The 20,887-nt window shown below is 48.3% G+C and overlaps 1 protein-coding gene across 9 annotated transcripts in view; it reads left to right on the top strand.

The window, feature by feature from the left end:
- Window positions 1–20,887, top strand: part of MTMR3 (myotubularin related protein 3) — a 93,722-nt gene that overhangs the window by 61,129 nt on the left and 11,706 nt on the right. For 8 of the 9 annotated variants that reach the window (XM_084819335.1, XM_084819331.1, XM_084819338.1 and 5 more), the window contains exons 12-17: window positions 89–200; window positions 1,683–1,878; window positions 2,408–2,593; window positions 4,892–5,062; window positions 11,302–11,447; window positions 11,652–13,059. In XM_084819335.1, coding sequence (XP_084675461.1) covers window positions 89–200; window positions 1,683–1,878; window positions 2,408–2,593; window positions 4,892–5,062; window positions 11,302–11,447; window positions 11,652–13,059 — 2,219 coding nt within the window. The remainder of the gene's footprint in view (window positions 1–88; window positions 201–1,682; window positions 1,879–2,407; window positions 2,594–4,891; window positions 5,063–11,301; window positions 11,448–11,651; window positions 13,060–20,887) is intronic. The other variant, XM_084819340.1, reaches the window with a different exon arrangement.

Below are 20,887 nucleotides of genomic sequence, written 5' to 3'. Positions count from 1 at the left end.
CTAGCTTGTTTTCACAGCAAAGCTTCTCCATTCATTTAGTTTCTGCCTTGTTTGAAGCGCCTTCTCTGCTGCTTCTGCTTTTTAACAGAGTATTATCCAAACTGCGAAGTCGTGTTCATGGGAATGGCAAACATCCATTCTATTCGAAAGAGCTTTCAGTCACTGCGTTTGCTCTGCACACAAATGCCGGATCCAGGAAAGTAAGTGACGCAGGCACGCTCCCTCCCTCCCACCGCCCTCTTTTCCTGTTCCCCCCTTGTATCAATAGACATTGATACTGTGGTGTTTAAAAATCTAATCTCCATTCTTCCTTTTGTAATGAGGCAAGTATTTGCACCTTCACCACTATTATATACCTAAGTACATTTCTGTTACACCAATCTAAATGTGAAAGGGCGTCGCACTGATTCGCCCTGAATTTGTGTTGGAAAAGTGACCGGAGGGCAAAGTTTGGATTCTGTGTTTCAGTACAAAAATCTGTGAAAGCTTGCTTTTGGGCTTTCCTTCTACTGGCGCTCTCTTCTGTCCAGAAGTTCCCTAGTTCTGCCTTTCTTTCAAAGTCACTTACATTATTCCTCTTGAAACACCGGCATGTATAGCCTGAACATGCAGCCTGCTCGCTAGCTAACTGAGCTGGTTCCAGTGACCCAAAGAGAGTGCCTGTGGAATCGTCTCTTGGAGCACTGCAGTGTTGCAGATCAGCACCTGCCTTTTAGAAAGCAGTAGAGCAACTTGAGTTGATTAACAGCATGAGCAGCGGGGCTGATGTAAAACAGATATATTCACTGTCTCTCCATTTGTATCCCAGCCTTCAGGGGGTTGCCATTCTAGCTCTCAATAATCCTGCGCTGTACACTATGTTGAGAGAATGGCTGGCACAAAGTCAGCCATGTCTCCCTGGTCCAAACCCAGTGTTCTGTCTACTAGACCAGTGGCTTTCAAACTAATTCAGCTCAGGATACTCTTCCCGTATTGCAGGACTGGGGAAGGTCTTTCAGCCCAAGGGCCAAAGACAAAGGGATTAGGGCCCCAAATACCAGCGTATTTTAGCTTAAAGCTCCTACTGCCAGTCACAAAGCCTTAAGAGGGAAATCTCAACCTCTTAGGATGGGAAAAAACCGGCGCAACAGCCAGCAAATCACCAATCGGCAGTCAGGGGAAAGGGGGTGGGGTTACTGGAAGAGGGCATGGCCACCTGTGAACCCCGAAGGGCCAGATTTGACCCGCAGGCCTGAGCTTCCCCACCCCTGCTAAGGAATGGCTCTGTGTCTTCCATGGGATCCCTGCACATTGCAGATGATTTCAGGATGTTTTTTATCATTTCATAAGTAGCATCTGCCAAGCCCATTTCCCATACAAAGCAAGAGTGTGCCCTAAACATGTCCATGCACAGTATGTTGTAGGACACAAACAGTAGGAATTGGTGACCTATCTTATAGGGAAGCTTATGTGTTACTCTTGATCTCCTTGTTAAGGAATCTTAGATAAACTTTTGACACCCCAGGATTGTTCCTAAGAATAGAATTTGAGAAACCGCTGTATCAGACAATGCTGCTTCTCCGTGCAAGTGAAAAATAGATCTCCTCCAATTGCTACTGTACAGGAATTTAATTTGCTCAGCCTACAAACTTCACTTTAATGGGAATGAAGAGGTCAAACTATTCTTGGTTGTTGATCTGCAGCTGGCTGTCAGCTCTGGAAAGCACCAGATGGCTGCAACATTTGTCCATGCTTCTGAAATCGGCACTGCTGGTGGTTCATGCGGTGGACAGAGACCTGCGACCTGTCCTGGTACATTGCTCAGATGGCTGGGACCGAACCCCGCAAATAGTGGCTCTGGCTAAGCTGCTCCTGGATCCCTATTACAGGACCATAGAGGTTTGTGACCGAGGGCAGGGGGAATAGCAAAGCCAGGGTGCCTCTAAATTGTTTGTGAAAGGCTTTGAATGAAAGGATTTGTGGTGGTGGTTCTTTTAAAGACGAATGTTGATATGAATTTTTTCCCTCCCTGCGGAGGCAAACTGCAGAACTGGTTTAAAAGAAAATGCATTTAGTGCTGAATAAGACTTTGAGGATGCCTAAGAGAAATGTGAGTTTGGGACTGCAGTCTGAGGCAAGGATAGATTTTGGGTGCTGTTTAAGGATGGCCAAGCAAGACGCGCCCATGGGGTGTCACGCACGTGATCTTTTGCGCAAGACTCGGAGATATGAGTGGAAGCAGCTCTTATTTGTTTCATTGAAGCTTGCGCAACAGACCTTTCTAGGGGACATGACCCCATGTTGATTGCGAAGGGTAGAGCCATTTGGGTTTTCCTCCTCATATCCCTAGATGTCTTGCGGCTGGCCCTGTGCCATAGAAAAGGAGTTGCACTTGTGAATTTCATGGCATGCACTGTGCTTCCCTCAGGGTTTCCAGGTGCTAGCGGAGATGGAGTGGCTGGATTTTGGCCATAAGTTTGCCGATCGGTGCGGCCATGGTGAGAATTCGGATGACCTGAACGAACGCTGCCCAGTGTTTTTGCAGTGGCTTGACTGCGTGCATCAGCTCCAGAGGCAATTCCCCTGCTCTTTCGAGTTTAATGAAGCATTCCTCGTGAGTTGAGCGCTTTTTCACGCTGCTTCTAAACCAACCACTCTGATAAGTTGAACGCTTTCCCTATGTGCCTTCATGGCTTCGTTTTCATATCGGAGTATTGAATTTTCCGGAGACGTACCGGACCGATCAACATTTATAATATGCCAGCATGGTACGTTCTGTAGCACCGCTTACGTTTTGAATTAATCCCACGAGGGATTGTCATTCAAGTGAAATATTTCTGCCTGACGTACCAGTTCAGCTGTAGCTTGATTAGCAAGAGCGCCACTTCAGTCAGCCTGTGCCTTTTCCCTTTGACTCAGTGCTGGAGGAACAACGTGCCCTCCAGTGGGGGAGCAGGAAGTCTCTCATTCCCTCAGACCTTATGAATCTGCTGAGATGCCCTGTAAAAGTATTGCATATAGTGCGTTTTGTCGGCGGAACTTGCATCCCACTGCGAGGTTTTGACTGGGACATTGCAAATGGGATCAAGGCTGCATGGGTTCCTCTAAGGAGACGTGCAGCTTCGCTATTAAGACACTAATGCCGAGGGCTGCAGTTTTGCCTGTCCTGCAAGCAGAGCACATGCTTTGCATTTGGAAGGTCCTGGGTTCAACCTCTAGCACCTCTGGTTGAAAGAACTCTGATAGAAGGGCTAAGAAACCCCCTGCTTGAGGCCTTAGGGAGCTGTTGCCAGTCAGAATCACCATGACCAGACTAGATGGACCAGTGGGTAGACTTGAGTAAGGTCGGTTCATAGTTCCATATTGCTCTTCTCTAATTATGAGACTTTTGCACGCACACACACACACACACACACACTGTACAATTATATTTCTATACTGGCCAAGAACTGAAGCTGTCTGGGTGATTCACAAAATGTAAAACCATAAAAAACAACATTAGAAAGCATAATATAAAAACCTTCAACAGTTTAAAACAGAATAGGAGCAGGCCCTTGAATTGGGCCTGGAAACAGACTAGAAGGTGATGCAGATCACAAAGAGATCCCTGAGAGATCAAACCTTCTTAGAACTTTGTCTTCCTATACCTTGTTCCTACCTTCCTGGTAAACAGGAACATGAATCATCCATTGTCAATAGAAGACAATAAAACTTTGTACTTTCTCTCAAATGTTAAAGAACTTTGTTCATCGCAAGAAGTCTGTCACGTTAGTCATATTTGGGGAGTCCACATGCACAAATCAGCCACTTCGGGCGCAATCCCATCCATGCTTAGAGAGAGAAAAGTCCTACAACTCCCAGCATTACCCAGCGAGCCAAGATGGCTGGGGCATGCTGGGAGTTGTAGGACTTTACTTACTCTGAACATGCATGGGATTATGCCCTTAAATGTTTTTCTCCCTGGCAGGGTTGGATCGGAGCCCATAGAGCCCCAAAGCAGTTCTGATTCTGAGGAAGAGTTAGAAACCGTGGGAGAGGAACCTGCGCGCTGTTCAGAGGCGCGGCCGGAGGGAGAGCCCCTCCCTGCTTACATTCCTGAGAGTGGTAGTGACCCTGGCAGGCAGAGGGAGGGACAACTGGAGCTTCGGGATGCGAAGCGCCGGCGCAGGGACAGGCGGGAGATGGAGGGCGCCGAGAGGAGACGCCTGGCCCGCTTGGCGCAATGTCCACAGCCACGCCCTGATGCACCACGGGAAAGGGGTGTATTTTCACCTCCTAGCCCTTAAGTTCAGAGGCTTCCCGCCTTTTCCCTCCAAACGGAGACCAACTGATTCCCTAAGGCTAGAAACCCCGGATAGGCAGCTCTCTTAAGTTTCCCTCATTAGGCTCTGCAATTAGCATCTGTAAGAGTCATTAGGTTGAATGGAAATAAAGCGTTGGAAAAGAGCCCCTCTGCGTGTTGATTCTGGCTACTTGAGGATTTCAGAAGGCAGCAAGGGCGCTCCCGACACTCCTTCCTGTATTGATACCTTTGAGAAAGTTTGGCATAAGAATCAGCAGCCATTGGGCATAAGAACCAGTTTTTCCATCTGTGATCCTAGAAATGGCTTCTAGCCACTGCTGCTGTTTCCATGTACAGACCAGTTCCTACCAAGGTTTCTCCATGGGATCCTGTACATGTGATGGATGTGTGGAGAAAATGAGCGGCCACCTTGCGTGTGTAAACTAGCCCTCTTGAGTAGTTCTCTTGGAATATGTGCTAAATGGGGAAATACAGTGTTCTTCTCCCAAAGCCTCAAAGTACATCAAGTCTCAAACGAATGAGTGAATATATTTTCTCTTCAGGTGTGTGTGAGCCTTATTTTCAGGCTTATGTGAGAACAGTGACTTCAGCTGTATCGTTTCTGTATAGGTCAAGTTGGTGCAGCACACTTACTCTTGCCTCTTTGGTACATTCCTGTGCAACAATGCGAAGGAGAGGGGCGAAAAGCACACCCAAGAAAGGACCTGCTCAGTTTGGTCTCTCCTTCGAGCAGGAAACAAAGCCTTCAAAAACCTGCTTTACTCCTCCCAATCAGAATCTGTATGTACTTATTTGTTACTTTATTTATTATATTTTTATGACCTTCCTTTCCTCCAAGGAGCTCAAGACAGCATACAGGGCTCTTTCCCCCTCTTTCTTTTTAATTTCCCACAGCATCCTGTGAGGTAGGTCAGGCTGGGAGGTCATGACTGGGCCAAGTTCACCCAGTGAGCTTTGTGGCTGATGGGGACTTGAACCTGGGTCTTCCCCAGTCCTAGTCTGAAACTCCAGTCACTACGTTACACTGGTACTTCTGTTGTTTTGTTTCTTGCCCCCTCAAATCCTGCGATGAAGGTGAGGCATAGAACCAAGATTTTGCATCTAAAACAGGGTAAGAGAACCTGCCTCCTGAGAGAATGTAGAATGCTGCACGAGGTGAAGCTTTGTACTGACTCACCTTTGGCAGTATCTTCCTGCACTGAAGAGGCAAACTTCCCTTATTCCAAAAAGAGACATGGCGCTACAGCACTCTGAGATTTACCTGGTTTATTGTGGCACGGAGCCTAAAGATTTAGGCAGGGAGCTCTCCTCTGCAGGTCCCCCTAAAATGGGTAGGCACTGCACTGTGACAACCGTCTGAAGAGCTGTGATTCAGTTGTACTGTTGAAGATAAGCAGGTCTGGCCCTGTAAACCTGGGAAGTGTGGGTTGAGAGCAGCAGAACATACGCTGCTATTTAAATGTTTTGGATTCACATCAAGAAGAAACTTCGGAGGGCTGCTGAGGGCTTGCTGTGCCAGTCAGTGCTCTTCCCCTCATGGCTGAGAGTCAGCTGGTGGGCTGTTTTCTGATCTGATGTCACAGGTGGCCGTCACACACCCACTGACTGGCCCAAGCTCCAGGATCAGCTGCGGCTGGGGTTTGGGGGAGGAGTGGAGACGGGCAAGGGCCAGCTGCCCATTAAAGAGCAGAGGGTGGGAGAGTGGGAGAAAGGAGGGCAGAGGGGAGAAAGAGGTAGAGTGGGCTGGAGACGGACAGTGAGGAAGAATGGTGGCAGAGGAAAGGGAAGGAAGCAAGGAAGGAGGAGGCGCATAAAGGAACAGAGGTGGGGACAGAGAAGTTGTTGGGAAGATGGAGTCAGCAGAAACAGGGAAAGATTTTGTCTGTGGCCTTACCTGACCCCAGAGGAACGTGCAGAAATGAAACCAACTCATCGGGGGTGTACAGGGGCACACACCCCCGAGACACCCTGGAATCCCCATGCTGTCCTGTCACAGCTGGGAGAATCCTCCTAGGAGGAGGGAGCCTGGACTATTAGCAGATCAGAGGACATGAGTAGGCAAGCTTCTTGTCGGGGTGTTTCTGAGCTCAGGGAGTGGGATAGCAGTTCAGATTCTGAAGGAGAACCGTCAGACATGGGGGAGGGGTTTTTCCAGGCTAGTCCCGATATGAGTAGGCCTGCTTCTCAGGTTTCAAACGTACAGATGGCCGAGCTTGAGGGTCCCTCCTCACTCCCCCCCCCCCCCGTGAGAGGCAGCGAACAGGAGGTTGACCTAACAGATGCCAGGCGCAAAGCAAAGAGAGAGAAGGTGGGGCAGAAGGTAGACGGTCTACCCGATTGGCCTTGTGTGAGAAGCTGCGCTTAGAGGCCCCACGAGAAGAGAAGGACCTCCCCTCCTTAAGTTAGGCTAGCCTCCCTCTTCAAACGGTGGGCAAAAATTCGATTTGCATCCCCTGAAGGCATTCCTTGTAGATGGAGAGTTTCTGTGAGAATTTGCATATGTATGACCCTGTGAAGTAATGGATTAAAAGCTGTAGACTGAAGCCTCTAGTCTGTGTATGTTTGGCCATTGAAGTGAAGTGGGGGCTAAGGGAATCGTGACACTTCTCCAGGTCCAAGTAACTATCCTACATACTTTTCTGGCAGAGGGAGAGAGCAAGCCACGCAGACCCTGGGAAACTTAACTTCACTGCCTGGAGATCAAGAGAAAGCCCCTTTCAAGCTAGCCCAGTGAAGGAGGAGGCAGTGGCAACTGGAGACAGGTTGGCTGCTGGGGGAGCTCTCAGAGAAAGAGCTAGCAGCCTACTCCCAAGGTTAGCCTGTACTATGGGAAACCTACTCAGCAGAAGGACCCCCAGGAAGGCTAAGGCAGAGTTCCTTCTTGTAGGGCAGTACAAGAACAGGAGTTATACTTAAGGAAGGACTGTCCTGGAATAAGGTGCCTAACCTGTGCCGTAACTGGGGCCTACTGGAAGAATAAAACATAACCTGAGTACTTAACCTGCGGCCGCATTTTTATATGAAGCCAATGGAATAAGCCAGTTTTGATGTCTCCCCCTTTAGGCGACCTGTGCACAATAATGAACTATGATTTTCCTATGGCCCCCAAAGTGATAATGCTTACATTCACTCATTTACTTAAGAAACATTGTTCAGTGATCTCCAGTTTACTAACAGCTGCAAAATTGATCATTGCAAAAAACTCGGGGGGAAAATTTCAGGCTGCATTCACACTCTCACCATCATTACATGGGTGCAGGCAATGTGACGTACCGGTGGAAGATGTGTCAGTAAAGTATGGCAAGTAGAACAGCTCTAAGCGAAATAGTATGACTAAAGGAAACCTCTTGCGAAAAGACATGCCACGCTGAGGTCTTCTGAAACAAAAGAAAGGCATAAGTGTCATAAATACAACAAAAAAATTGGGGTTATACTAAACTGTCCACCTGGTTGCTAATTTGTTGCAAAATCGGCTGCCCTTTAAAATAACTTGCTTGGAGTTGGATGTTTGCTTGCTTTCCCAGTCTTTGCAACGATTCATCCTCTTTTGAAATAGTCTCCTTTCTAAATTAATGAAGTCCTGTGGTTGAGAGCATGAGCTATGACCTGGCAGGAATACTGCATCGATTTGAGAAAACGGACAAGCAGGGATACAGTTCAGTATGTGTTGGGTAGGGGGAAGATTCAAAGTCCAGCTCTTGAATTTATTTAGTTGTTGTTGTTGTTGTTCAGTCGTTCAGTCGTGTCCGACTCTTCGTGACCTTATGGACCACAGCACGCCAGGCCTTCCTGTCCTGCACTCTCTCCCGGAGCGTGCTCAAGTTCATATTCATTGCATCCGTGATGCTATCTAGCCATCTCATCCTCTGCTGTCCCCTTCTCCTTTTGCCTTCAGTCTTTCCCAGCATCAGGGTCTTTTCCAGGGAGTTTTCTCTTCGCATTAGGTGGCCAAAATATTGGAGCTTCAGCTTCATTATCTGTCCTTCCAATGAGCAGTCAGGGTTGATTTCCTTTAGGATGGACTGATTTGACCTCCTTGCAGTCCAGGGGACTCGTAAGAGTCTTCTCCAGCACCACAGTTCGAAAGCATCAATTCTTCGGCGCTCAGCCTTCCTTATAGTCCAGCTCTCACAGCCATACATTACTACTGGGAAAACCATAGCTTTGATTAGACGGACCTTTGTCGGAAAGGTGATGTCTCTGTTTCTTACTATGCTGTCTAGGTTGGCCATAGCTTTCCTCCCAAGGAGCAAGCGTCTTTTAATTTCATGGCTACAGTCACCGTCTGCGGTGATCTTGGAGCCCACGAAAGTAAAATCTGTCACTGCTTCTATTTCTTCCCCTTCTATATGCCAGGAAGTGATGGGGCCAGATGCCATGATCTTCGTTTTTTTAATGTTGAGTTTCAAACCAGCTTTTGCACTCTCCTCTTTCACCCTCAACAAGAGGCTCTTGAGATCCTCTTCACTTTCTGCCATTAGGGTGGTATCGTCTGCATATCGGAGGTTGTTGATAATTCTCCCAGCAATCTTAATTCCGACCTCTGATTCATCCAACCCAGCATTTCTCATGATGTACTCTGCATATAAGTTAAATAAGCAGGGCGACAATATGCAGCCTTGTCGTACTCCTTTCCCAATTTTGAACCAATCGGTTGTTCCATGTCTGGTTCTGACTGTTGCTTCTTGACCCTCGTACAGGTTTCTCAGGAGACAGGTAAGGTGGTCTGGTACTCCCATCACTTTAAGAATTTGCCACAGTTTGTTGTGATCCACACAATCAAAGGCTTTAGCGTAGTCAATGAAGCAGAAATAGACGTTTTTCTGGAATTCTCTTGCTTTCTCCATGATGCAGCGAATGTTGGCGATTTGATCTCTAAGTCCTCTGCCTCTTCTAAACCCAGCTTGTACTTCCGGTAGTTCTCGGTTCACATACTGCTGAAGCCTAGTTTGTAGGATTTTAAGCATCACCTTGCTGGCATGTGAAATGAGTGCAATTGTGTGGTAGTTTGAACACTCTTTGGCGTTGCCCTTCTTTGGAATTGGAATGTAAACTGACCTTTTCCAGTCTTGTGGCCACTGTTGAGTGTTCCAGATTTGTTGGCATATTGAATGCAGCACTTTAACAGCATCATCTTTTAGGATTTTAAATAGCTCGGCTGGAATACTGTCATCTCCGCTAGCTTTGTTGTTACTAATGCTTCCTAAGGCCCACTTGACTTCACTCTCTAGGATGTCCGGCTCAAGTTCAGTGACCGCACTCTCATGGCTATCAGGGACATTCAGATCTTTCCTGTATAGTTCTTCTGTGTATTCTTGCCACCTCTTCTTAATCTCATCTGCTTCTGTTAGGTCCCTGCCTTCTTTGTCCTTTATCGTGCCCATCTTTGCACAAAACGTTCCCTTGAGATCTCCAATTTTCTTGAAGAGATCTCTAGTCTTTCCCATTCTGTTGTTTTCCTCGATTTCTTTGCATTGTTCATTTAAGAAGGCCTTCTTGTCTCTCCTTGCTATTCTCTGGAACTCTGCATTCAGTTGGGTATATCTTCCCCTTTCTCTCTTGCTTTTCGCTTCCCTTCTTTCGTGAGCTACTTGTAAAGCCTCATCAGACAGCCACTTTGCTTTCTTGCATTTCTTTTTCTTTGGGATGGATTTCGTTGCTGCCTCCTGAACAATGTTACGGACCTCCGTCCATAGTTCCTCAGGCACTCTGTCTATCAGGTCTAATCCCTGAAATCTATTCCTCACCTCCACTGTATATTCATCAGGGATATGATTTAGGTCATACCTGAATGGTTTAGTGGTTTTCCCGACGTTCTTCAATTTAAGCCGAAATTTTGCAAGAAGCAGCTCATGATCTGAGCCACAGTCAGCTCCAGGTCTTGTTTTTACTGACTGTATAGAGCTTCTCCATCTTTGGCTGCAAAGGACATAATCAATCTGATTTCGATATTGACCATCTGGTGATGTCCATGTGTAGAGTCGCCTCTTGTGCTGTTGGTAAAGAGTGTTTGCTATGATCAGCATGTTCTCTTGGCAAAACTCTATTAGCTTTTGTCCTGCTTCACTTTGTACACCAAGGCCATGCCTGCCTGTTATCCCGGTGATTTCTTGACTTCCTACTTTAGCATTCCAATCCCCTATGATGAAGAGGACATTTTTTTTGGTGTTAGTTCTAGAAGGTGTTGTAGGTCTTCATAGAACCCATCAACCTCAGCTTCTTTGGCCTCAGTGGTTGGGGCATAGACTTGAATTACTGTGATGTTGAATGGTTTGCCTTGGATTCGTACTGAGATCATTCTATCGTTTTTAAGATTGTACCCCAATACTGCTTTTCCCACCCTTTTGTTGACTATGAGTGCTACTCCATTTCTTCTAAGAGATTCTTGCCCACAATAGTAGATATGATGGTCACCTGAATTAAATTCGCCCATTCCTGTCCATTTGAGTTCGCTGATTCCCAAGATGTCGATGTTCAATCTTGCCATCTCATGTTTGACCACCTCCAGCTTACCTTGATTCATTGATCTGACATTCCAGGTTCCTAAACAATATTGTTCTTTACAGCATCGGATTTTCTTTTCACCACCAGACACATCCACAGCTGAGTGTCCTTTCGGCTTTGGCCCAGCCACTTCACTCTTTCTGGCGCTACTTGGAAATACCCTCTGCTCTTCCCCAGTAGCATATTGGACACCTTCCGACCTGAGGGGCTCATCTTCCGGCGTCATCTCTTTTAGCCTTGTGATACGTTCCATGGGGTTTTCTTGGCAAGAATACTGGAGTGGGTTGCCATTTCCTTCTCCAGTGGACCACATTTTGTCAGAACTCTCTGCCATGACCTGTCCGTCTTGGGTGGCCCTGCACGGCATAGCTTATGGCTTCACTGAGTTACGCAAGCCCCTTCGCCACAACAAGGCAGTGATCCATGAAGGGGAATTTATTTTTAATTTATTTAGTACTAGAATGCAAATTAAATTGCGATGCAGGTCAATCTCAGCCACTTTGTTTTTCTCTCAGGTGCTGTATCCTGTGTGCCATGTGCGAAACCTAATGCTCTGGAGTGCTGTTTACTTGCCATGTTCTTCCCCGTCTACCCCTGCGGATGACACCTGTGCCCCTTACCTAGTCCCTGGTTCCAGCCCCGAAGATCAGCCTCTGGGCAGGTGAGCTCAGCGTTCCGGTAGTGTAATGTAAGATAAGCAGATGTTTAGCATGTGAGGGAGGTGCCTGTATTTCATAAGTTGTTGGAAAAGTGTGCCAACTTGTAATATATAATTGTTTGCAGTAGTGATTGGTTGTTATGACTGGGGAAGAATGCAACAAATAATTTAACACTATTCTTCACATTTTATTCCTTACTTTTCTAGGCTACCAAAGACAAGGTCATTTGACAATCTAACAATGGCCTGTGACAGCACTGTACCAACAACCAACCGGCGCAGTAGCGATCCCAGCCTCAATGAGAAATGGCAGGAACACCGCCGCTCCCTGGAGCTCAGCAGCCTCGGGAACGCTGGGGACGATCCCTTTGAGGGAGAAACCCTGGGCAAGCCAGGCAGGACTCTAGTTGGAGCAGAGCTTTCAGTAGCTGTGGCAGAGGGACAGATGGAGAACATCTTGCAAGAGGCTACCAAGGAGGAAGGAGGCCTGGAGGAGAGTGTGAGGTATACTCAGGAAGCAGCAGGTAAAGAAGGGGAAGAGGATGCTGCCCTGGATAAGGAAAGCCAGACTGAAAACCTGGGTGGCTCTGCTGATAATGTCTACAGAAAAACTGAGCTGGATACAGATACCGTACTAGACAATCCAGTTTCCAACCAACAGGTGGATTTACAGGGTGCTTCTGAGCTTCAAGGACAACAGGATGAGCACATGGCTCTCCATTCTGCTGTCCAGAAGCCATCTCAGGTGGCGGAGCTGCAGCCTGGCTTTTTGGACAATGCTGTACATAGTAACGTTCAAAGAGTAGAGGAGGACAGTGTTAGTAGACTTCCAGTAGAAATCGAAAGCCCCCACGGTACCCCCCAGCCCAGCCCACCGTTGCCTATCCTGCAGGAGGCAGGAACATCAAACATGGAGAGCTCTACTGAAACCTTAACAGAGACTGGAGCCAAGACAGAGCTGATCCAGACTGTCTCTTGCCATTGGCTCCACCCCCTGGATAACAGCGCTGATGAACTTTCCCAAATTGTCGAAAGCAGGCCCGAGAGGGAGGACTCGATAGAGCTACACAGGCTGGCAGTGAACCTAAACAGGACTCCTAAGAGCAGCAACATACCCGACCCAACGCCTTCACCTTGTGCCTTGCCTTTGGCTGACTATAAAGAGATTGTGTGTAATGGAGAGCTGGAGCCGGAGAACAAGGTGACCGAGAACCCAGCAGGGTTCATCGTTCCCCAGAAATACCCTGCCCCAAATGGACACTGTATGAACGGAGAGGAAGGCAGGACAAAGGCCCCCCTCAGCCGGCAGGTCTCCACGGCCAGCTGCAGTTCTGCCCCGTTGCATCTACGCAACCTGCACCACAAGTGGGTTCACACCGTTCTGGGCCGGCAGCAGACGGCAAACAGCCCAGATCAGCCTGCCCGGAGTCACCTGGATGATGACGGGATGCCAGTCTATGCCGATGTCATTCAGCAGCGCCTCCGTCAGATTGAAAGCGGGCACCAGCAGGAGGTGGAGACCTTAAAGAAGCAGGTGCAGGAGCTGAAGAGCCGCTTGGAGAGCCAGTACTTGAACAGCTCGCTACGTTTCAACGGGGATTATGGGGATGAAGTGGTGAGTAAAGGGGCTCGGCTAGGCAAGGCAGGTAGATGCTCCTTGCCGCAGAGGTGCAGAACCTCAGATGTGGGGGCAAGTCCAACCTGGCTAGGGTCCCAGTCTGGCCCTCCGAGGCTCCCTAAAGGGCCACATGCCCTCCTCCTGGACTGACCTTTTCCCCCCGATTGCCAGTTGTTTGGTGGCTTCCTGGCTTCGGTGCAGTTTTTCCCCATTCGAAAAGGTTGAAATGCCTCTCTTAAGGCTTAGTTGCTGGCGGTAAGAGCTTTAAGCTAAAATTTAAGCTGGTGTTTTTGACACTTTGGTCCTACCTTTTTGCCTTTGGCCCCACTCCAACTGCCTTCAGTCCCACCCACCACTGAAATACGCCCCAGGACTTTTCCAAAACAGAATTCAGCGGGTTGAAAGAGGTTCAGCGCTCCTGCCCTACCGGGTTTGCAAATAAGTCCACAAAAACAACTCGCCTGCTTGCCTACGCATATATATATCCTGGCCACTCGTGGCATGCTGATGGCCTGAAAGGGTGTGTGTGTGTGTGTGGAAAAAACGGCAAAAAGAACCAGCTCTCTCCTGATTCTCAAATGCTTTCCTGCTCGGTCACCTTGTGGCGATTTTTATTCATCGCAGGCAACTATACGAATGGCTTTTTACAAGGTGACTCGTGTTTTGGGAAGAGCATGTGGGTGTGTCTAGTACCAGTGATTTTAGTCAGCAGAAGTTGCAAAACCATGCTTTATTTATTGAGAGCCAACGTGGTGTAGTGGCGAGAGTGTTGGACTGGGAGCCGGGATATCCGGGTTCTAGCCCCCACTCGGCCATGGAAGCTCACTGGGTAACTTTGGGCCCATCACAGACTCTCAGCTCAACCCACCTCACAGGGTTGTTGTTGTGAGGATAAAATGGAGAGGAGGAGGATCATGTAAGCCGCCTTGGGTTCCTTGCAAGAGGAAAAAAAAGGCAGGATATAAATGCAATAAATACATATTTGGTTGGGAAGGGCAACTGCCTTTAAAACGTATAAAGGAACTTCTACTGCATGTATTAGCAGAAGATGCCCAAGCGTTGCTGCTGCTGCTGCTGCTGTGAAGCCTACGTTACATTCCATGCCCTGCCCAAACCCACTGAAATACCAGGCGGTTATGCACCAGTTGGGCCTGTTAGACAGCTCCCGCTATCTGTGTAGATCTAAAGATGGCTGTATTTTCCATACGTGCCCACAAGTCCTCGTTCGAAAGAGCCATCTCTGCTCCTTCATTTTAACCCTATCACTGGTTTTAAGAGACAGTCAGCTGGGCCAGGGGTGTGTGAGTGTTTATGGATGCTTAAAGCTGCTTCAGTGTTCACAACAGGGGTGGGAACCTGTGGCCCTTAGATGATGTTGGGCTTCAGCTCCCATCAGCCTCAGCCAGCATGGCCAATAGTCAGGGATGATGGGAGTTGTAGTCCAACATCCGGAGGGCCACAGGTTTCCCACCTGTGGTTTAGAAAATGGTAATTACATTTATATCCCACCTTTTTTTCTCTTGCAAGGAGCCCGACGTGGCTTACATGGCTTTCCTCTTTCTCCTCTCCATGTGATCCCCACATCAACCCTGTGAGATAGGTTTGGCTGAGAGTCGGTGACTGGCCCAAAGTCACCCAGTGAGCTTCATGGCCGAGTGGGGACTAGAACCTGGGTCTCCCCAATCCCAGTCCAACACTCCTAACCACTATGCCACGCTGACTGTGATCACACAGATGACTGTGTGATGACAGATTCTCTAACGGTGGCCAGCAACTGGCAATCCTTGGGCCAAACCTCTGTCCTATTCCCTTCATTACTGCAGGGCAATTGACACTGGTTACTACCGAGTCTTAAGGCAACTCCACGTTGGTGTGATGCCTATTCTAAGGGGAGTGGGCAGTTGAGAAGGTTGCCAGCCAGCCAGATGTTCCCTATTCTTCGTAGTGCAGCCTGGATGAGAGCATAAGAGAGCAATTGTAGGGGGCCTGAGCGAGCATTCCAGGGACCACAGGATGACTTGGAAAACCCCTCCAAGGTCAGAGACTGCAGTCTGACCTTGGAAGGGGGAGTTGGAGATCTGACCCTACGCCCCATCCCCTCACAGTTGGCACAGAGAGAACCATGCCAGCTGCCTCTCTGAGGTTGGAAAAGTGACCTCAGAGGAGGAAAAGGGGCATTCTGGTGGGTGGGGAGGGGAGGAGACTGGAGAGGCCAGGATACGAGATATCCTGAGCCGCCTCCCTAGAGATGCAAAATTTCTAGAAATTTTGAGGCCATGGGAAAAAACTGCTTTGGGGGGGGAAACTCCAGAAATTTTGGAGAAAATTGACAAAAAAGCAGTATTTATTTTTTAAGTGCTCTTTACAGATCTAAAGTGACTTTATTGCTTTAGGACTGCCTTCCCCAACCTGGTGCCGTCCAGATATTTTGGACTTCAGCTCCCATCAGGCTCAGTCAGCATGGCCAATGATCAGGAATGCTGGGCATTGTAGTCCAAAACATCTGAAGGGCACCAGGTTGGGGAAGGCTGCTTTAGGAATGTAAAGCAGTCTTTCTGTTCCTCAAATTATTTAATGTCTAACTTGGTTTGCTCATAAAATTATCATATTTTTTAAAAAATAAAAATTAAATAGTAACTTTGTAGTTATTCGCTGAATAAACTATACTTTTACATTTAATGTACCAAATGTGATAATTTTATGAGCAAACCAAGATATACATAACATATTTTAGGTTCCTATTTAACTTCTGACCAGAAGGAACATCAGCAAGTTGTCCCAGAAACATTGGAATCATCCCAGAAGCAGGAAAAACTGGAAGGAGAGGGACTAGTGTACAGCATCTGCCCCTGTTTGAAAGGTAGTTTAGGGAAATTCCTAAGCCTGTTCCTGTTTGTGCGGCAGAGGTTAGGGAAATCTGATCTGAAGGAAAAGCTATTGAGATTTTATTTAGTCAGGAAAGACTCAGCTTAGGAATGGTAAGCATTCATATTTAATTTAAGAATCTTTAAGCAATCCCAGCCTATTATTTGAAGAATAACATTTTATACACGTTTGTAATAATTTCTGTTAATGAACATCTTATTTTGTTTATGTGGAAAAGTTGTCTCTAGTGGTAGGCATGGGGCTGACACTACGCCATAGGAACCAGGCTACCGAGTCTCTTTTGGGTAGAGAGATTTTATTCCAAAGGCAGCAGTTAAAAGGTTTTATAGCTGAGGCAGCATTCCCTAGTGGTGAGGTCTAAATTAAGAACTTTATTAAAACTGTGGCAGTGAGTTCTATAGACGCAAACTTCAAAGTTAATTAAAAAAAAGAAAGACGCATAGGTGGGGTAACCCACATGCTTTTCTCACATAGCCAGAGGCAGGGGCAGGATAACCTACAGTGTTTTTTCAGATGTGGCTTTTAGATTAGAACTACATTAATTGACTGCTGCAGCATCTAACCAGAACAAGCCCAGTAACACAGGACTCTATCAAACAAAACCCAAATGGTCAAGAATGTACATTTACTTCCATTATTATGATGTGGTGACTCTACTCACAGGTTGGGAAACGGAGTATAAATGTCTATCAGTAAAAGATACGTTAAATCAATAATTTTAATAAGGAATGAAAGAAATAACTATGCTGGTAATCATACAGAGAAGAAAACATTTTTCCCCATGGCTTCATTACTTCCAGCCATTTTACATCTCTAGTCTTTCTATAAAAATGTTCTTATTAGATAGTTTTTAGACATCATTTTGTGGGAAGTAAAGGCTGGGTAACAATATATAAACACTCGTATTAAATTCTAAAACTAAATAGTTCATAATCCAGAGCTGTTCAATATTTGCAATTTTTCAGAAAAAGAAAACAAAAACGGGCCTCAGACACCCCCCCCCCCCCCGGGAAAAGGCCTTTTTTTCCTGGGTCTTCACATCTCTACCTCCAGCCTTCTTCCCTCCCACTCCAAAGCACCCTTGCTAGACAGGCTGAAAAACCCGTCTAGCAAAAATCACCACAGACGGAGGATGGGGAGGCAAAGATGGCCTCCGCTGCTCCTCCCGCCCTGCTGGCTTCAGCCACGCAAAGCATAGGAATCTCAGAAGCCCCTGAGCAGCGAGGGCGCAGTCCATAGGACTGCCCCCCAAGTAAGCAAACTAGTCAGTGGCAATTGGAGGGGGTTGTGATTCCCATGGGTGTTGATAGGTAGCCCGTGGGGCTTGTGCTTGGCTCTAGATTGGCCCTTCAGCCAACAGAGTTGCTGACTTTTTAAAGGCTTTTGGGTGGGGTGGTGAGAGTCCGTTTCCCCCTCTTTGGCTGCATACGTTAAGACCCCACTGAGCCTTCCAGCTGCTACCCTGGTACACAGAACGATACTCGGGGAAAGCTCTTGCCACGCGGGTTTTGTATCGTTTACTTATTTATTCTGTTTATTTGTCCTGTGTGTTGAGTAGAGCTGTGCAGCTGCGGGCAAGCTTGTGTTTTTAAACGGCTGGAGTTTTTGTTTGCCTGCCCTTAAACTCTCTGAAATCGGCAAATCTCTTTGGTTGGCAGCAGGGCTGTGTGCTGCCGTGCTCTTCATCTGAAAGGAAAGGGGTGAGGTTTTTGAGGTCCTCCTGAGCTTGTTGTGTAGCCTAGGCCAGCTTTCCGCAACATAGCCTTTGGCCATGCTGGCTGGGGATGGTCGGCCTCGTAGTCTGGAGGGCACCAGGTTGGGGGAGGCTAGCCTAGGTACTGTGTTCAGACTCCGCAGGCTTTCTCCCTCCCCTGGGTGCCTCTTGAAACTGCTCAGAAAGAGAGACAGGAGGGGGCGCAAGTGAGAGAATTGTCTCCTAAATAGCCCAGTCCTTTCTCAGCAGGACAATAATTTGGAAAGGGAGAAGTTGATTTCTTGCACTCCTCTCTCTCTGTGTCTTGGTTCCCCAGCTATTTCCTGGCTAGATGGAAGGGAGCCAGAGGAGCATTCCTCACACAGAGGATTATTATTATTATTATTATTATTATTAAATTTATTAATCGCCCATCTGGCTGGTCACCCAGCCACCCTGGGCAATGTACAACATACAATAAAACAGTTTAAAACAATAAAATTCTACAGTAAAAATTTTTTCTAAAATACCCTAACCCACCCCAAATGCCTGCCTGAACGACCACGTTTTTAATACACGACGGAAGCTCATTAAAGAGGGGGCATGGCAGAGTTCCCTAGGGAGGGAGTTCCACAGAGTGGGGGCCACCACAGAAAAGGCCCTCTCCCTCGTCCCCACCAGTCTAGCTGTCCTGGCTGATGGGACAGAGAGAAGGCCATCCGAGGCTGATCTTGTTAAGCGGCCTGTCTGGTGTTGCTGGAGGCGCTCCTTAAGATAGGCTGGGCCGGAACCATATAGGGTTTTAAAGGTCAAAACCAACACCTTGAATTTGGCCCGGAAAACAACTGGTAACCAGTGCAACTCCTTCAGCACTGGAGTGATGTGATCTCGCCGGCGGCTGCCTTTAATCAGGCGAGCCGCCGCGTTGTACCAGCTGCAGCTTCCGAACCGTCTTCAAGGGTAACCCCATGTAGAGCGCATTACAATAGTCTAAACGAGAGGAGACCAGGGCATGTACTACCGATGGGAGCAGATGGTCGGGAAGGAAGGGGCGCAGCGGCCGTATCAGATGGAGTTGATACAGCGCTGTCCGGCTCACAGCTGACACCTGAGCCTCCATGGACAGCTGGGAGTCCAAAATGACCCCCAGGCTGCGAACCTGGTCTTTCAAGGGTAGCCGTACCCCATTCAACACCAGGTCAACATCCCCCAGCGTCCTCTTGTCTCCCACCAAAAGTACCTCGGTCTTGTCAGGGTTCAGCTTATTCCTCCCCATCCAGCCACTCACCGTCTCCAGACATTTGGACAGGGATTCTACGGCCAACCTTGGTGAAGATTTGAATTTATTTATTATTTATTTATTATTGCATTTATATCCCGCCTTTTTTCCTCTTGCAAGGAACTCAAGGCGGCTTACATTATCCTCCTCCTCTCCATTTTATCCTCACAACAACAACCCTGTGAGGTAGCTTGGGCTGAGAGTGTGTGACTGGCCCAAAGTCACCCAGTGAGCTTCCATAGCCGAGTGGGGACTAGAACCTGGATCTCCCAGCTCCCAGTCCAACACTCTTGCTGCGTGTCATCCGCATATTGATGACACCGCACCCCAAACCTCCTGATGATAGCCCCCAGTGGCTTCACATAGATATTAAATAGCATCGGGGAGAGGATGGAACCCTGTGGCACCCCACAAGTGAGTGGCCATGGGTCCGAAACCTCCTCTCCCAGTGCTACCCTCTGGTACCTGCCGGAGAGGAAGGACCAGAACCACCGCAATACGGTGTCTCCAATGCCCAACCCCTCCAGGCGGTCCAGGAGGATACCGTGGTCAACAGTATCAAAAGCCGCTGAGAGGTCGAGGAGAACAAGGAAGGAGCATTCACCCCTATCCAGAGCCCTCCTCATATCATCTACCAAGGCGACCAAGGCCGTTTCTGTCCCATGCCCAAGCCTGAAGCCCGACTGAAATGGGTCTAGATAATCAGTTTCTTCCAAGTGTGCCTTCAACTGCACCGCCACCACCCGCTCAATCACCTTGCCCCAAAATGGCAGATTTGAGACTGGGCGAAAGTTGTTCAGAACTTGAGGATCCAAGGAGGGCTTCTTTAAGAGTGGTCCTATCACTGCCTCCTTGAGGGCTGATGGCATCACTCCCTCCTCAAGGGAGGCGTTCACCACCGCCCTGATCCCCTCACCCAGTCTCTCTCTGCAGCCCATAATGAGCCACGATGGGCAAGGATCAAGTAAGCAGGTGGTCAGCCTTACAGATGAAAGCACCTTGTCCACTTCATCAGGAGGAAGAAGCTGGAACCGATCCCACAAAACTGGTTTGCCACAGGCCGCCTCTTGCTCACTAACTGTATCCACAGCGTGCAGAGTAACACACCTAATCTGATCAATTTTATCCGCAAAGTGCCTTGCCAAGGCCTCACAGGAGGCCTTAGAATGCTCCAGTGGTTCAGGAGCCACAGGACCGACCAGGCTCCGGACCACTTGGAACAGCCTCCTGGGACAGCACTCTGCAGACGCGATAGAGGCAGCATAAAAAGGTAAAAGGTGTCCCCAACCAGTCGTGTCCGACTCTAGGGTGCGGTGCTCATCCCCGTTTCTAAGCCGAAGAGCCAGCGCTGTCCGAAGACGCTTCCGTGGTCATGTGGCCGGCATGACTGAACACCCAGGTGCACGGAACGCTGTTACCTTTCCCGCCGAGGCAGCACCTACTTATCTACTTGCAATTTCTTGCTTTCGAACTGCTAGGTTGGCAGGAGCTGGGACCGAAGACAGGAGCTCACTCTGTCACGCAGCACTCGGGTCTCGAACTGCTGACCTGCCAACCTTCCAGTCTGCAGTTCGGCATCTTAACCACTAAGCCACCGCGGCCCCTAGAGGCAGCATAATATTCCTTTTTTACTGCCTTCACCGCCACGTGATAGGCTGAAGATACAGCTCTAGCCCGTGTCTGATCGTCTTTGGAGCGAGACTTCCGCCACCGGCGCTCTAGCCGTCTCACCTCCTGTTTCAGAGCTCGTAACCGTGGATTGAACCATGGTGCAGTCCGAGCCCTGTTCAGGGGGAGAGGGCGTTTCGGAGCCACCTGATCTAATGCCCCAGTGATTGCGGCATTCCAGCCACCCACCAGGGTCCCTACCGAGTGGCCGTTGGTGTGCCCCAGAGAATCCCCAAGCGCTTTCAGGAATCCATTTGGATCCATAAGACACCTGGGGCGGACCATTTTAATGGGTCCTC

The sequence above is a fragment of the Heloderma suspectum genome, chromosome 13, assembly GCF_057233095.1.
Source record: "Heloderma suspectum isolate Gila_16-S chromosome 13, 16-S_ref, whole genome shotgun sequence".
Taxonomy (NCBI): Eukaryota; Metazoa; Chordata; class Lepidosauria; order Squamata; family Helodermatidae; genus Heloderma; species Heloderma suspectum.
This window is presented reverse-complemented; position numbering and strand designations above follow the sequence as displayed.